The sequence below is a fragment of the Hemiscyllium ocellatum genome, unplaced genomic scaffold, assembly GCF_020745735.1.
Source record: "Hemiscyllium ocellatum isolate sHemOce1 unplaced genomic scaffold, sHemOce1.pat.X.cur. scaffold_3697_pat_ctg1, whole genome shotgun sequence".
NCBI lineage: Eukaryota > Metazoa > Chordata > Chondrichthyes > Orectolobiformes > Hemiscylliidae > Hemiscyllium > Hemiscyllium ocellatum.
In genome coordinates this window covers 24,025-36,611 of record NW_026868574.1, presented here as the reverse complement: position 1 = coordinate 36,611, position 12,587 = coordinate 24,025, and the positions used below count along the sequence as shown (strand labels likewise).

Below are 12,587 nucleotides of genomic sequence, written 5' to 3'. Positions count from 1 at the left end.
GGGGGTTGAGGAAGAGGGAGTGAGTTTGGGGTAAGTGGGGATGGAGATTGGAGGATTGGTGACCGGAAGCATCCGGAGGGAAGGGTGTGTAAGTGACAATTGGAGGCGATGAGTAACCGGAAGTTCACTCACCTGCCTGCACTCGGGGCACTTGTAGCTGGTGCGCACTTCCGGCGCCGGGATCGGGGAGATCTCGGGTCCTCCTCCTCCACTTCCTGCCGCCGCCATCGTCCGGACCGGAGCCGAGGCCAGCCTTTGCTGGCGCTCCCGGCTCCGCCAGACGTGTGTGATGCAACCCTGACAGAAGCTGTGGCCGCAGGCCAAGGTCACGGGCTCCCGGAAAAGCTCCAGGCAGACGGAGCAGCTCAGCTCCCGGCGGAGGTCCGCCTCCAGCGAAGCGTTGGCCTCGCCCGCCATCTTGGTGAAGGAAGCCTGGCGACGGGCCCGAGGTGCACACTGCGCATGCCTGAGAGGGGGCCGGGAATACCTAGAGTGGGTGCGGTGATGGGAGCTTTGACCCGCCTCCTGCAATACAAAGTAATAGAGGCCTTTCACTTACGTCATCATTGACGTAGGAGGCAGGGCCAGCGCCATCTTGGACGCCCCTTTTCACCTTGTTTCAGCTTGGTCCATTTTTCAGATGCTCTGTACCATTCTGGATATTCTTTTTTTGCTTAGTTTTTAATTCTTTAAAAGAAGTCTTAAATTTGGCCTTCAACATTTGTCATTAGTATATTTTGTTTTATAAAAAAGAAAATTCTGGAACGTTAATCCAACCCATTTTAAAAATTTATTCATTTTGTAGGATGTGGGCACTGGTTGGGCCAGCTTTATTGCCCCACCCCGAGTTACCCCTTGAGAAGGTGGTGGTGAGTTGCCTTCCCGAGCCACTGCAGTCCTCCTCTTTGGAGTGACCGGCTCACTGCTTGTCACAGCTCAGGCTGGGAGGGCTAGGGGGAATTAGGGACATGGTGACTCAGTGGTTAGCGCTGCAGCTTTGCAGCGCCTGGGACCCAGGTTCGAGCCCACCCTCGGGCAACTGTTGTGTAGAGTTTGCACATTCTCCGTGGGTTTGCAGGGGTTTCCTCCCACAGTCCAAAGATGTGCAGTTAGGGGTGGATTAGCCATGCTTTATTGCCCATAATCTCCAGCGATATGCAGGTTAGGGTGGATTGGCCGTGCTCAATTGCCATATTGTGTCCAGGAATGTGTAGGCTAGGGGGTTGAGCCATGAGGAAATGCAGGGATAGGGTAGACAGATGGGTCTGGGTGGGACACTCTTCATAGGGTTGGTGCGGACCCAATGGGCTGAATGGTCTTCCAAACTGGAGGGATTCTAGCATTCTACATCAGAATAGCCTTGGCTCTGTCCCTGATGTGGGTTGGAGCCATCTGACCTTTGAAAGTGCTCTCCAGTCAGTCTGAAAATGTGTTGCTGAAAAAGTGCAGCAGGTCAGGCAGCATCCTGAAGAAGGGCTTATGCCCGAAACGTCGAATCTGCTGTTCCCTGGATGCTGCCTGACCTGCTGCGCTTTTTCAGCAACACATTTTCAGCTCTGATCTCCAGCATCTGCAGACCTCACTTTCTCCTCTCTAGTCAGTCTGCCAACCTCTTACATGGACTGGATTAAGCAATACAGTCTGAGGCATCTTAATTTTAACCTTTTTATGGTGGAAGCATCAACTTCATGGGGATGTATGTAAGGAGCAGGCCGTTTAGAGGGGAAGTGAAGAGACTTTTATTTTCACCCAGAGGATGGTACAAATCTGGACCTCACTGCTGACAGGGCAGAGGCAGAAACCATCGTAACATTGAAGATATACACTTGTGATGTTATGCATACAAAGTTAAGTTGTTGGAAAATGGGATTAGATTAGTGAGGACTTGAGACTGGCACAGACTCAATGTGCGTAGATCTCCATGATTCTTTACGTCTACGGCCTGATGTGAATCCAGTGACTAGTTACCACGGTAACCGCTCGCAAAAAAGATCAAACATGTGATCCATCAGGCCAAGATTTCGCTCTGGGATCTGACTTGTCCTGTACTCTCTTTCCTTTTGGAAAGATCCCAGTTCTCTTGTTTCAGGTAAAGTCCTGTGTCACTTAATTAAACAGTGAATAACTAATAAGCACTACCCAACAGCGTCAGTTCAGCAAGAATGCAAACTGGGGGTGGCGAAAAAAAGAGAGGCAGGGGATTGAATTAAAATTAAAGATAGTCAGCATGGCTTTGTGAGGGGCAGGTCGTACCTCACAAGCCATATTGAGGACATGACAAGATAAGTTGACAAAGGATGAGCAGTAGACGTAGTGTAAATGTATTTTAGTAGGGCGTTTGTTAAGGTTCCCCATGGTAGGCTCATTCAGAAAGTTAGGAGGTATGGGATACCTATTAAGAAGGGGTGGGTGCACCTTTAAGAGAGTTAAAATCAGCAGAACTACTGGACACAGCGCCAAATGTTCTCAATAATTCAACAATGTAAGAGTGGGTTGAACAACTCAATTAGTTCGTTGCCTGGAGACAGAAACAAATTTGAATTTGGCCAATCAGTTTAAATTATGCCCCTAAAAAGATACGAATTTCCAATCCAGTTTGAATTGAGTATATTGACAATCTTAAAAGCTAATGACACAATCCGATTTTGTGTGGTATAAGACTGGGGGGGGAAATTGAATAGCTGAGAGGAGAACTTCCAAGTCCTAGCATGTAGACTGCTTTTGAAAAAAAAGTATCTCTCTTAAAAGTACTTTATCGATCAATAACCTGTGTGGGATATAGGTAAAGCAGTGTTACTTCTGCAACCATAATTGTTTATACAAGGTAAAATGAATTAACACCAAGAGCAGAAATTATGTGAAAGAAATACATAGTTGCTTTTCATTAGCTGAACTGTGCCTGCAAACAATGGAAGATGTTACAGACAAACAGATAAGGTGAAAAGATCATCAAGATATGCCAAGCTCAGCGCGTTTCCCTCGTGATAGCGCTGAAGTGAGCCAAGTCACTTACAAATAAGGGATAGGGGTGAGGGTCACCTGGCTTGGAGTAGGGGGAGAAATAAACAAGGGCAGAAGCAGAGCACAATAAGCAATATTTATAGGTTTGAAGGCCAATGAGGTAAACGGGAAAGTACCGAGAATTAAACTGTATCAATTGTGGAGTCATTTCTGGATCGGGGTGCCTACTGGCTAGTCACCCCTCCTTGCAAGAACGTTTCAATAAAATTCGCTGCTTCAGAATTTGACTCGGACTGAAATTTATTACATTGTGAGCTCTGTTTCTCACGCCTGTGACACAGAAATTAAGAGAAAAGAAGGCACAGGAAGATGCAAAGACAAGCTGCCTGGTTTTGAGCTGTGAAGCGTTGTTTTGTAAATCTTAATTGGGAGTTTTATCAGACTAGTATGACAGAAGGGAAGGTAAAAGACGATGACATTGTAAGTAATGGTTAGTTAATTACTCTCTGTTATACTTTAAGAAATAAAGTTGTTAATTTTTACTTTACGTAGTTCTTGGCCACTTGAATTTTTTTTTACAGATTACTGCTCGGGATAAATCTTTTCTGTGTTGCTGGTTTTAAACCAAGCAGGAGAGTTTACCCCGTGTTGTAATGTACAGGGAAGTTGGCTGTCTGGATACTGAATAGGTTGGCCGAATGAAGACAGCAAGTGGTAATGGATAGAAAGATGTGGGCCAAAATCAGGCAGTAGTTCAGTCTAGGGAAGGCAGCATGGATGAGTTGGGCCGAAGGGCCTGTTTCAGGACTCTTATGACGCTGTTGCCAGAAATCGTCTGAGGATGCCTGGTCAAGGAAAGGGTCAGGAGCAGAATGGGGTCGAAAGCAGGGGGTGGGGTGGGAAATAGACTTGAGAAGGCCACCTTACACACCTCTGCCCCCGAGAGTCAGCGACTGAGATCAGTCCAATCCACCTCTTGCTAACCCACTTGGGTGCAGACACTGGAATCCAAGGTAGACCAGCAGGAGGCTGGAGGAATGCAGCAAGCCAGGCAGCATCAGGAGGTGGACAGGCCAACGTTTCGGGTGTGACCAGCCCACTGTTGAACGGCATGCTTATTTTCAGTAGGAGGCACTTGCATTGCTGTGGTGCCTGTCACATCCTTGGTTGTGTCCCTCCCTCGCAGGCCCAACCCCCCACAAAGTACCCTTCAGCAGTACACGACCACTCACGTATCCCCTCAGTCAGAGAGCTCTGTCTTGTTGTCTGCGGACATTTTAAAATTAAAAAGAAACCTCTCGAAATGTCGCTCGGCTGTTTATGGGATCTTGCTGTGTGCAGAGCCGCCCCTGTCAGGACAGCCCTGGGGACTGCCCCAAACCCCTTGGCCCACCAGAGGTGGGGAGGGGGGAAAGGAGAGAGACGTGGGACTGGTCCCTTCGGTGAGAGGTAACAGCCCCTTTAAGACAGAGGGAAACTGTCACTTCAGGAATGTCGTCACCCCTAGCAACGGCCCACCACTTCCGTCAACAAAGCCCAGGGGCATTGAGACAGTCTGTACTTCCCTCCTCTGAGAGCCTTCCAGTCCCCCACAGGAGCAGCCATGTGTACCCCCAAGAAGGAAGAGGTGGTCAGGGAAAACCTGATGTCAGACGCCATGCAGGTACTGGGCTATTCGACCAGGGAAGGGGGAGCAGGCAGGGAAGGGAAGGAGGGGGGGGATAATTGAGCTGGAGGGGCAGGGAGGGGAAGGGGCTATTAGACTGGGGGAGGCAGGTAGAGAGGGGAAGGGGTTATTCGACTGGGGGAGGCAGGTAGAGAGGGGAGGGGGTTATTTGACTGGGAGAGCCAGGCAGAGAGGGGAAGGGGTTATTCGACTGGGAGAGCCAGGCAGAGAGGGGAAGGGGTTATTCGACTGGGAGGGGCAGGCAGAGAGGGGAAGGGGCTATTCGACTGGGAGGGGCAGGCAGGGAGGGGGAGGGGCTATTTGACTGGGGGAGGGCCTCGGAGAGAGGGGAGGGAGTTATTCGACTGGGAGGGGCAGGCAGGGAGGGAGGGGTTATTTGACTTGTGGAAGGGGAGGGAGGAGACAGCAGGGACTGACCGCGATCTGCTATTCAACTGGGAGGGGCTGTTACAAAGGGCCATTCGACTGGGGGGGGGGGGTGGGGAATGGGCAGGGAGTGCGAGCTGAACTATTCCACTGGGGAGGGAGGCACACGGAAAACCAGCCATTGGACTGGGTGAGGGAGGGAGGGTTGGTGGGAACAGCGAGGCAAGGATTGCGGGAAGGCTATTCAACTGGGGAGGCAGCACGCCAGTAAGGTGGAGGCAGTCAGAGGTGGCTGGAATGAAGCAGATGAGAGACTACGGGCTGGCTATTCGACTGAGGTTGTCAGTCCAGGGCGGCTATTCAACCGGGAAGGGGCAGGGAAGGGGACTGCAAAGCTGGCTATTGGACTGGGAGTCAAAACGTGTGGTGCTGGAAAAGCACAGCAGGTCAGGCAACATCCGAGGAGCAGGAGAGTCGATGTTTCAGGCGTGGGGCTTCATCAGGAATGCGGGGGTGGCTCAAGGGGACTGAGAGATAAATGGGAGGGGTGGGGGGTGGGACTGGGAGGGGGAAGGTCACTGGGAAGGCGATAGGTGGGGGAGGTCAGGGGGGGAAGTAATGGTGGTAGGTCGGAGATGAGGGTGGAGCGGACAAGTGGGGAGGAAGACGGACAGGTAGGATAGTTCAAGATGGCGGAGGAGGACTGGATCTGGGATAAGGTGGGGTGGGGGAAAGGGGAGATGAGGAAACTGGTGAAATCCACATTGAGCCCATGTGGGATGGAGAGTCCCGAGGTGGAAGATGAGGCGTTCTTCCTCCAGGCGTCGGGTGGCTAGGATTTGAAAAAGTTGCCCCTTAGGTCTCTTTTATATCTTTCCCCTCACCCTAAACCTATACCCTCTAGTCCTGGACTCGCCCACCCCAGGAAAAAGACCTTGTCTATTTATTCAATCCAACCCCTTCATGATTTTATAAACCTCTATAAGGTCACCCCTCAGCCTCTGACGCTCCAGGGAAAACAGCCCCAGCATATTCAACCTCTCCCTGTAGCTCAAATCCTCCAAAATCCTTGTAAATCTTTTCTGAACCCTTTCTAGTTTCACAACATCTTTCTGATAGGAAGGAGACCAGAATTGTGCACAATATTCCAACCAATGTTCTGTATAACCGCAACGTGATCTCCCAACTCCTGTACTCAATACTCTGACCAATAAAGGAAAGCATACCAAACGCCACCTTCACTATCCTATCTACCTGCGACTCCACTTTCAAGGAGCTATGAACCTGCACTCCAAGGTCTCTTTGTTCAGCAACACTCCCTAGGACCTTCCCATTAAGGTGTATAAATCTTGCCCTGATTTGCCTTCACAAAATGCAGCACCTCATGTTTATCTAAATTAAACTCCATCTGCCACTCCTCAGCCCATTGGCCCATCTGGTCCAGATCCTGTTGTAATCTGAGGTAATCCTCTTCGCTGTCCACTACACCTCCAATTTTGGTGTCATCTGCAAACTTACTAACTGTACCTCTTATCTTCACATCCAAATCATTTATATAAATGACGAAAAGTAGAGGACCCAGCACCAATCCTTGTGGCACTCCACTGGTCACAGGCCTCCAGTCTGAAAAACAACCCTCCACCACCACCCTCTGTCTCCTACCTTTGAGCCAGTTCTGTATCCAAATGACTAGTTCTTCCCTGTATTCCATGAGATCTAACCTTGCTAACCAGTCTCCCATGGGGAACGTTGTCGAACACCTTACTGAAGTCCATATAGATCACATCTACCGCTCTGCCCTCATCAATCCTCTTTGTTACTTCTTCAAAAAACTCAATCGAGTTTGTGAGACATGATTTGACTATCCCTAATCAGTCCTTGCCTTTCCAAATACATGTACATCCTGTCCCTCGGGATTCCCTCTAACAACTTGCCCACCACCGAGGTCAGGCTCACTGGTCTATAGTTCCCTGGCTTGTCCTTACCACCCTTCTTAAACAGTGGCACCATGTTTAAGTCTTCTGGCACCTCACCTGTGACTATCGATGATACAAATATCTCAGCAAGAGGCCCAGCAATCACTTCTCTAGCTTCCCACAGGGTACAGCTGATCAGGTCCTGGGGATTTATCCACCTTTAACTGTTTCAAGACATCCAGCACTTCCTCCTCTGTAATCTGGACATTTTGCAAGATGTCACCATCTATCTCCCTCCAGTCTATATCTTCCATGTCCTTTTCCACAGTAAATACTGATGCAAAATACTCATTTAGCAAGGCAGGACAGTGATCAAGGTGGGGTGCGAGGGCTGCTGTAGCCAAATAGCCAGTGCTTACCAATCTGCTCTCTTTTGCATTTCAGAAGGAGGAGGAGATAAATGAACTCTTGAAAAGAATAGAGAGGTAAGAGGAGGGACGCTTTGAAAGGGGTGAATGTCGGAGTTAGGGGGAGAATGGGGGACTCGCTCCCACGGGGAGTGGGGGGAGAATGGGGGACTCGCTCCCACAGGGAGTGGGGGGAGAATGGGGGACTCGCTCCCACAGGGAGTGGGGGGAGAATGGGGGACTCGCTCCCACAGGGAGTGGGGGGAGAATGGGGGACTCGCTCCCACAGGGAGTGGGGGGAGAATGGGGGACTCGCTCCCACAGGGAGTGGGGGGAGAATGGGGGACTCGCTCCCACAGGGAGTGGGGGGAGAATGGGGGACTCGCTCCCACGGGGAGTGGGGGGAGAATGGGGGACTCGCTCCCACGGGGAGTGGGGGGAGAATGGGGACTCGCTCCCACGGGGAGTGGGGGGAGAATGGGGACTCGCTCCCACAGGGAGTGGGGGGAGAATGGGGGACTCGCTCCCACGGGGAGTGGGGGGAGAATGGGGGACTCGCTCCCACGGGGAGTGGGGGGAGAATGGGGGACTCGCTCCCACAGGGAGTGGGGGGAGAATGGGGGACTCGCTCCCACAGGGAGTGGGGGGAGAATGGGGGACTCGCTCCCACAGGGAGTGGGGGGAGAATGGGGGACTCGCTCCCACGGGGAGTGGGGGGAGAATGGGGGACTCGCTCCCACGGGGAGTGGGGGGAGAATGGGGACTCGCTCCCACGGGGAGTGGGGGGAGAATGGGGACTCGCTCCCACAGGGAGTGGGGGGAGAATGGGGGACTCGCTCCCACGGGGAGTGGGGGGAGAATGGGGACTCGCTCCCACGGGGAGTGGGGGGAGAATGGGGGACTCGCTCCCACGGGGAGTGGGGGGAGAATGGGGGACTCGCTCCCACGGGGAGTGGGGGGAGAATGGGGGACTCGCTCCCACGGGGAGTGGGGGGAGAATGGGGGACTCGCTCCCACGGGGAGTGGGGGGAGAATGGGGGACTCGCTCCCACGGGGAGTGGGGGGAGAATGGGGGACTCGCTCCCACGGGGAGTGGGGGGAGAATGGGGGACTCGCTCCCACAGGGAGTGGGGGGAGAATGGGGGACTCGCTCCCACAGGGAGTGGGGGGAGAATGGGGGACTCGCTCCCACGGGGAGTGGGGGGAGAATGGGGACTCGCTCCCACGGGGAGTGGGGGGAGAATGGGGACTCGCTCCCACAGGGAGTGGGGGGAGAATGGGGGACTCGCTCCCACGGGGAGTGGGGGGAGAATGGGGGACTCGCTCCCACGGGGAGTGGGGGGAGAATGGGGGACTCGCTCCCACAGGGAGTGGGGGGAGAATGGGGGACTCGCTCCCACAGGGAGTGGGGGGAGAATGGGGGACTCGCTCCCACAGGGAGTGGGGGGAGAATGGGGGACTCGCTCCCACGGGGAGTGGGGGGAGAATGGGGGACTCGCTCCCACGGGGAGTGGGGGGAGAATGGGGACTCGCTCCCACGGGGAGTGGGGGGAGAATGGGGACTCGCTCCCACAGGGAGTGGGGGGAGAATGGGGACTCGCTCCCACGGGGAGTGGGGGGAGAATGGGGACTCGCTCCCACGGGGAGTGGGGGGAGAATGGGGGACTCGCTCCCACGGGGAGTGGGGGGAGAATGGGGGACTCGCTCCCACGGGGAGTGGGGGGAGAATGGGGGACTCGCTCCCACGGGGAGTGGGGGGAGAATGGGGGACTCGCTCCCACGGGGAGTGGGGGGAGAATGGGGGACTCGCTCCCACGGGGAGTGGGGGGAGAATGGGGGACTCGCTCCCACGGGGAGTGGGGGGAGAATGGGGGACTCGCTCCCACGGGGAGTGGGGGGAGAATGGGGGACTCGCTCCCACGGGGAGTGGGGGGAGAATGGGGGACTCGCTCCCACGGGGAGTGGGGGGAGAATGGGGACTCGCTCCCACGGGGAGTGGGGGGAGAATGGGGGACTCGCTCCCACGGGGAGTGGGGGGAGAATGGGGGACTCGCTCCCACGGGGAGTGGGGGGAGAATGGGGACTCGCTCCCACGGGGAGTGGGGGGAGAATGGGGGACTAACTCATTGGGGTGTGATCAGAGCCAACAGATGCATTTAAATAGGATAGCTGCAGTACACCAGTGGGAATGGGTAGAGGGGGCTAGTCTGGAACAGTGGGGCCGAATGGCCCTGGCTGTTGAGTATCTGGTTCCGAGCCGTGAGCCCGGTCTCGATCTGGGTGGCTGAGTGCCACTCTGGTGAAGCCGGTATGAGACAGGACGTTCACTCACCGGGCTGTTTACCGGCAGGTGGGAAAAACTCATCAAGGAAAACAGGATCCTGAAGGAAAGCCAGACGTCGCTGCAGGTCAAACTGAACCAGAAACAGGTCAAAGCGATCCTGCAGGAAGTGAGGATGGCCTCAAAAGCACTGCTGCTGGTAACGGTCTCAACTTTAACCGAAATAAAACTATCCTTCTGTGCTCGGGTGGGAAGGAGGGAGTGAGAGAGAGAGGGAAGGAGGGAGTGAGAGAGAGGGAAGGAGGGAGTGAGAGAGAGAGGGAAGGAGGGAGTGAGAGAGAGAGGAAAGGAGGGAGTGAGAGAGAGGGAAGGAGGGAGTGAGAGAGAGAGGGAAGGAGGGAGTGCGAGAGAGAGGGAAGGAGGGAGTGCGAGAGAGAGGGAAGGAGGGAGTGAGAGAGAGGGAAGGAGGGAGTGAGAGAGAGAGGGAAGGAGGGAGTGAGAGAGAGGGAAGGAGGGAGTGAGAGAGAGAGGGAAGGAGGGAGTGAGAGAGAGAGGGAAGGAGGGAGTGAGAGAGGGAAGGAGGGAGTGCAAGAGAGGGAAGGAGGGAGTGCGAGAGAGGGAAGGAGGGAGTGCGAGAGAGGGAAGGAGGGAGTGAGAGAGAGGGAAGGAGGGAGTGAGAGAGAGAGGGAAGGAGGGAGTGAGAGAGAGAGGGAAGGAGGGAGTGAGAGAGAGGGAAGGAGGGAGTGAGAGAGAGAGGGAAGGAGGGAGTGAGAGAGAGAGGGAAGGAGGGAGTGAGAGAGAGGGAAGGAGGGAGTGAGAGAGAGAGGGAAGGAGGGAGTGAGAGAGAGAGAGGGAGGAGGGAGTGAGAGAGGGAGGAGGGAGTGAGAGAGAGGGAAGGAGGGAGTGAGAGAGAGGGAAGGAGGGAGTGAGAGAGAGAGGGAAGAGGGAGTGAGAGAGAGGGAAGGAGGGAGTGCGAGAGAGGGAGTGAGAGAGAGGGAAGGAGGGAGTGCGAGTGAGAGAGAGGGAAGGAGGGAGTGCGAGAGAGGGAAGGAGGGAGTGCGAGAGAGGGAGTGAGAGAGAGGAAGGAGGGAGTGCGAGAGAGGGAAGGAGGGAGAGGGAAGGAGGGAGTGCGAGAGAGGGAAGGGGGGAGTGCGAATGCAAGTGAGGGAGGGAGTGGTTGTGTGTGTGTGTGTGTGTGTGAGAGAGAGAGAGAGAGAGAAGTGCTGTCAGCCTATATTCAGCCCTCCGCTGTCACATTGGAGTCTGTAGCTCTTGCTCCATGTGAGATACCCTTTCCCTGTTGTGAACTCTGAGGAGGGCTTTGATAACTCTGCTGGTGCCTGTCAGATTGAGAGAAATATATGTGGACCCATAGCCACACCAGCGAATACAGGCAGTGAATGCAGTATCCCCTACCTCCTCTATCACCCTTCTCTCACAGATACGACAGGCAGCCCTCAAGGACCTACTGGAGATGGAAAACAGGCAGTACCTGGAAGAGCTAACAGCCATGGGAAAGACATTCTATAAGCAGCGGATCTGAGCTGAGAGAGCTCACAGTAATACTGCCAAATTCAAAAGCACCGAAAAGGGTGTACAATCATAGAAAGGTATTAGAGGTCATGAGTAAATGTGTTCATTAAACTGACTCCAGAGCATCCTGGTCCAATTGCATCTGGGTCAAACTCCCTCGATCTCAAAAGCTCCCAATTCGATGGTAGATATTCCAGTGTAAACTCCAGGCAGATGTTCGATAATGCAGAGGGAGCGCCACATTGTCAGAGGATCAGTGCTGAGGGAGTGCCACACTGTCGGAGGGTCAGCGCTGAGGGAGCACCGCACTGTCGGAGGGTCAGTGCTGAGGGAGTGCCACACTGTCGGAGGGTCAGCGCTGAGGGAGCACCGCACTGTCGGAGGGTCAGTGCTGAGGGAGTGCCACACTGTCGGAGGGTCAGTGCTGAGGGAGTGCCACACTGTCGGAGGGTCAGTGCAGAGGGAGCGCCACACTGTCGGAGGGTCAGTGCTGAGGGAGCACCGCACTGTCGGAGGGTCAGTGCTGAGGGAGGGCCGCACTGTCGGAGGGTCAGTGCTGAGGGAGGGCCGCATTGTCGGAGGATCAGTGCTGAGGGAGGGCCGCACTGTCGGAGGATCAGTGCTGAGCGAGGGCCGCACTGTCGGAGGATCAGTGCTGAGGGAGGGCCGCACTGTCGGAGGGTCAGTGCTGAGGGAGTGCCGCACTGTCGGAGGGTCAGTGCTGAGGGAGGGCCACACTGTCGGAGGATCAGTGCTGAGGGAGCACCGCACTGTTGGAGGGTCAGTGCTGAGGGAGCACCGCACTGTCGGAGGGTCAGTGCTGAGGGAGCACCGCACTGTTGGAGGGTCAGTGCTGAGGGAGTGCCGCACTGTCGGAGGGTCAGTGCTGAGGGAGCGCCACACTGTCAGAGGATCAGTGCTGAGGGAGTGCCACACTGTTGGAGGGTCAGTGCTGAGGGAGCACCGCACTGTCGGAGGGTCAGTGCTGAGGGAGGGCCACACTGTCGGAGGGTCAGTGCTGAGGGAGTGCCGCACTATCGGAGGGTCAGTGCTGAGGGAGTGCCGCACTGTTGGAGGGTCAGTGCTGAGGGAACGCTGCACTGAATGAGGGTCCGCGCTGAGGGAGTTAGGCACGAGATCTCACCGCACCCCTCCAACAGCACAGCAATAGGAATCAGGAGATACTCAAGAGGCTGTGTTTGGGCGTGAGCAGAGATAGGGAGGGGGTGTAGGGGCTGTAGGGGGTGACAGAGATAGGGAGGGGGTGTAGAGGCTGGAGGGGGTGGCAGAGATAGGAAGGGGGTGTAGGGGCAGACAGTGATAGGGAGGGAGTGTAGGGGACTAGAGGGGGTGACAGAGATACGGAGGGCGTGTAGGGGGTGACAGAGATAGGGAGGGGGTGAAGGGGTGACAGACATAGGGAGGGGATGTGGTGG

At 55.0% G+C, this 12,587-nt stretch overlaps 1 protein-coding gene across 1 annotated transcript; it reads left to right on the top strand.

Moving 5' to 3' along the window:
• Positions 1-4,542: 4,542 nt before the first annotated feature.
• On the top strand, positions 4,543-11,250 carry LOC132813466 (cilia- and flagella-associated protein 141-like). The gene is made up of 4 exons (XM_060823157.1): positions 4,543-4,624; positions 7,375-7,415; positions 9,688-9,817; positions 11,060-11,250. The coding sequence occupies exons 1-4, from the start codon at positions 4,565-4,567 to the stop codon at positions 11,159-11,161; spliced, it is 333 nt and encodes a 110-aa protein (XP_060679140.1). The 5' UTR covers positions 4,543-4,564; the 3' UTR covers positions 11,162-11,250.
• The last annotated feature ends 1,337 nt before the right edge of the window (positions 11,251-12,587 follow it).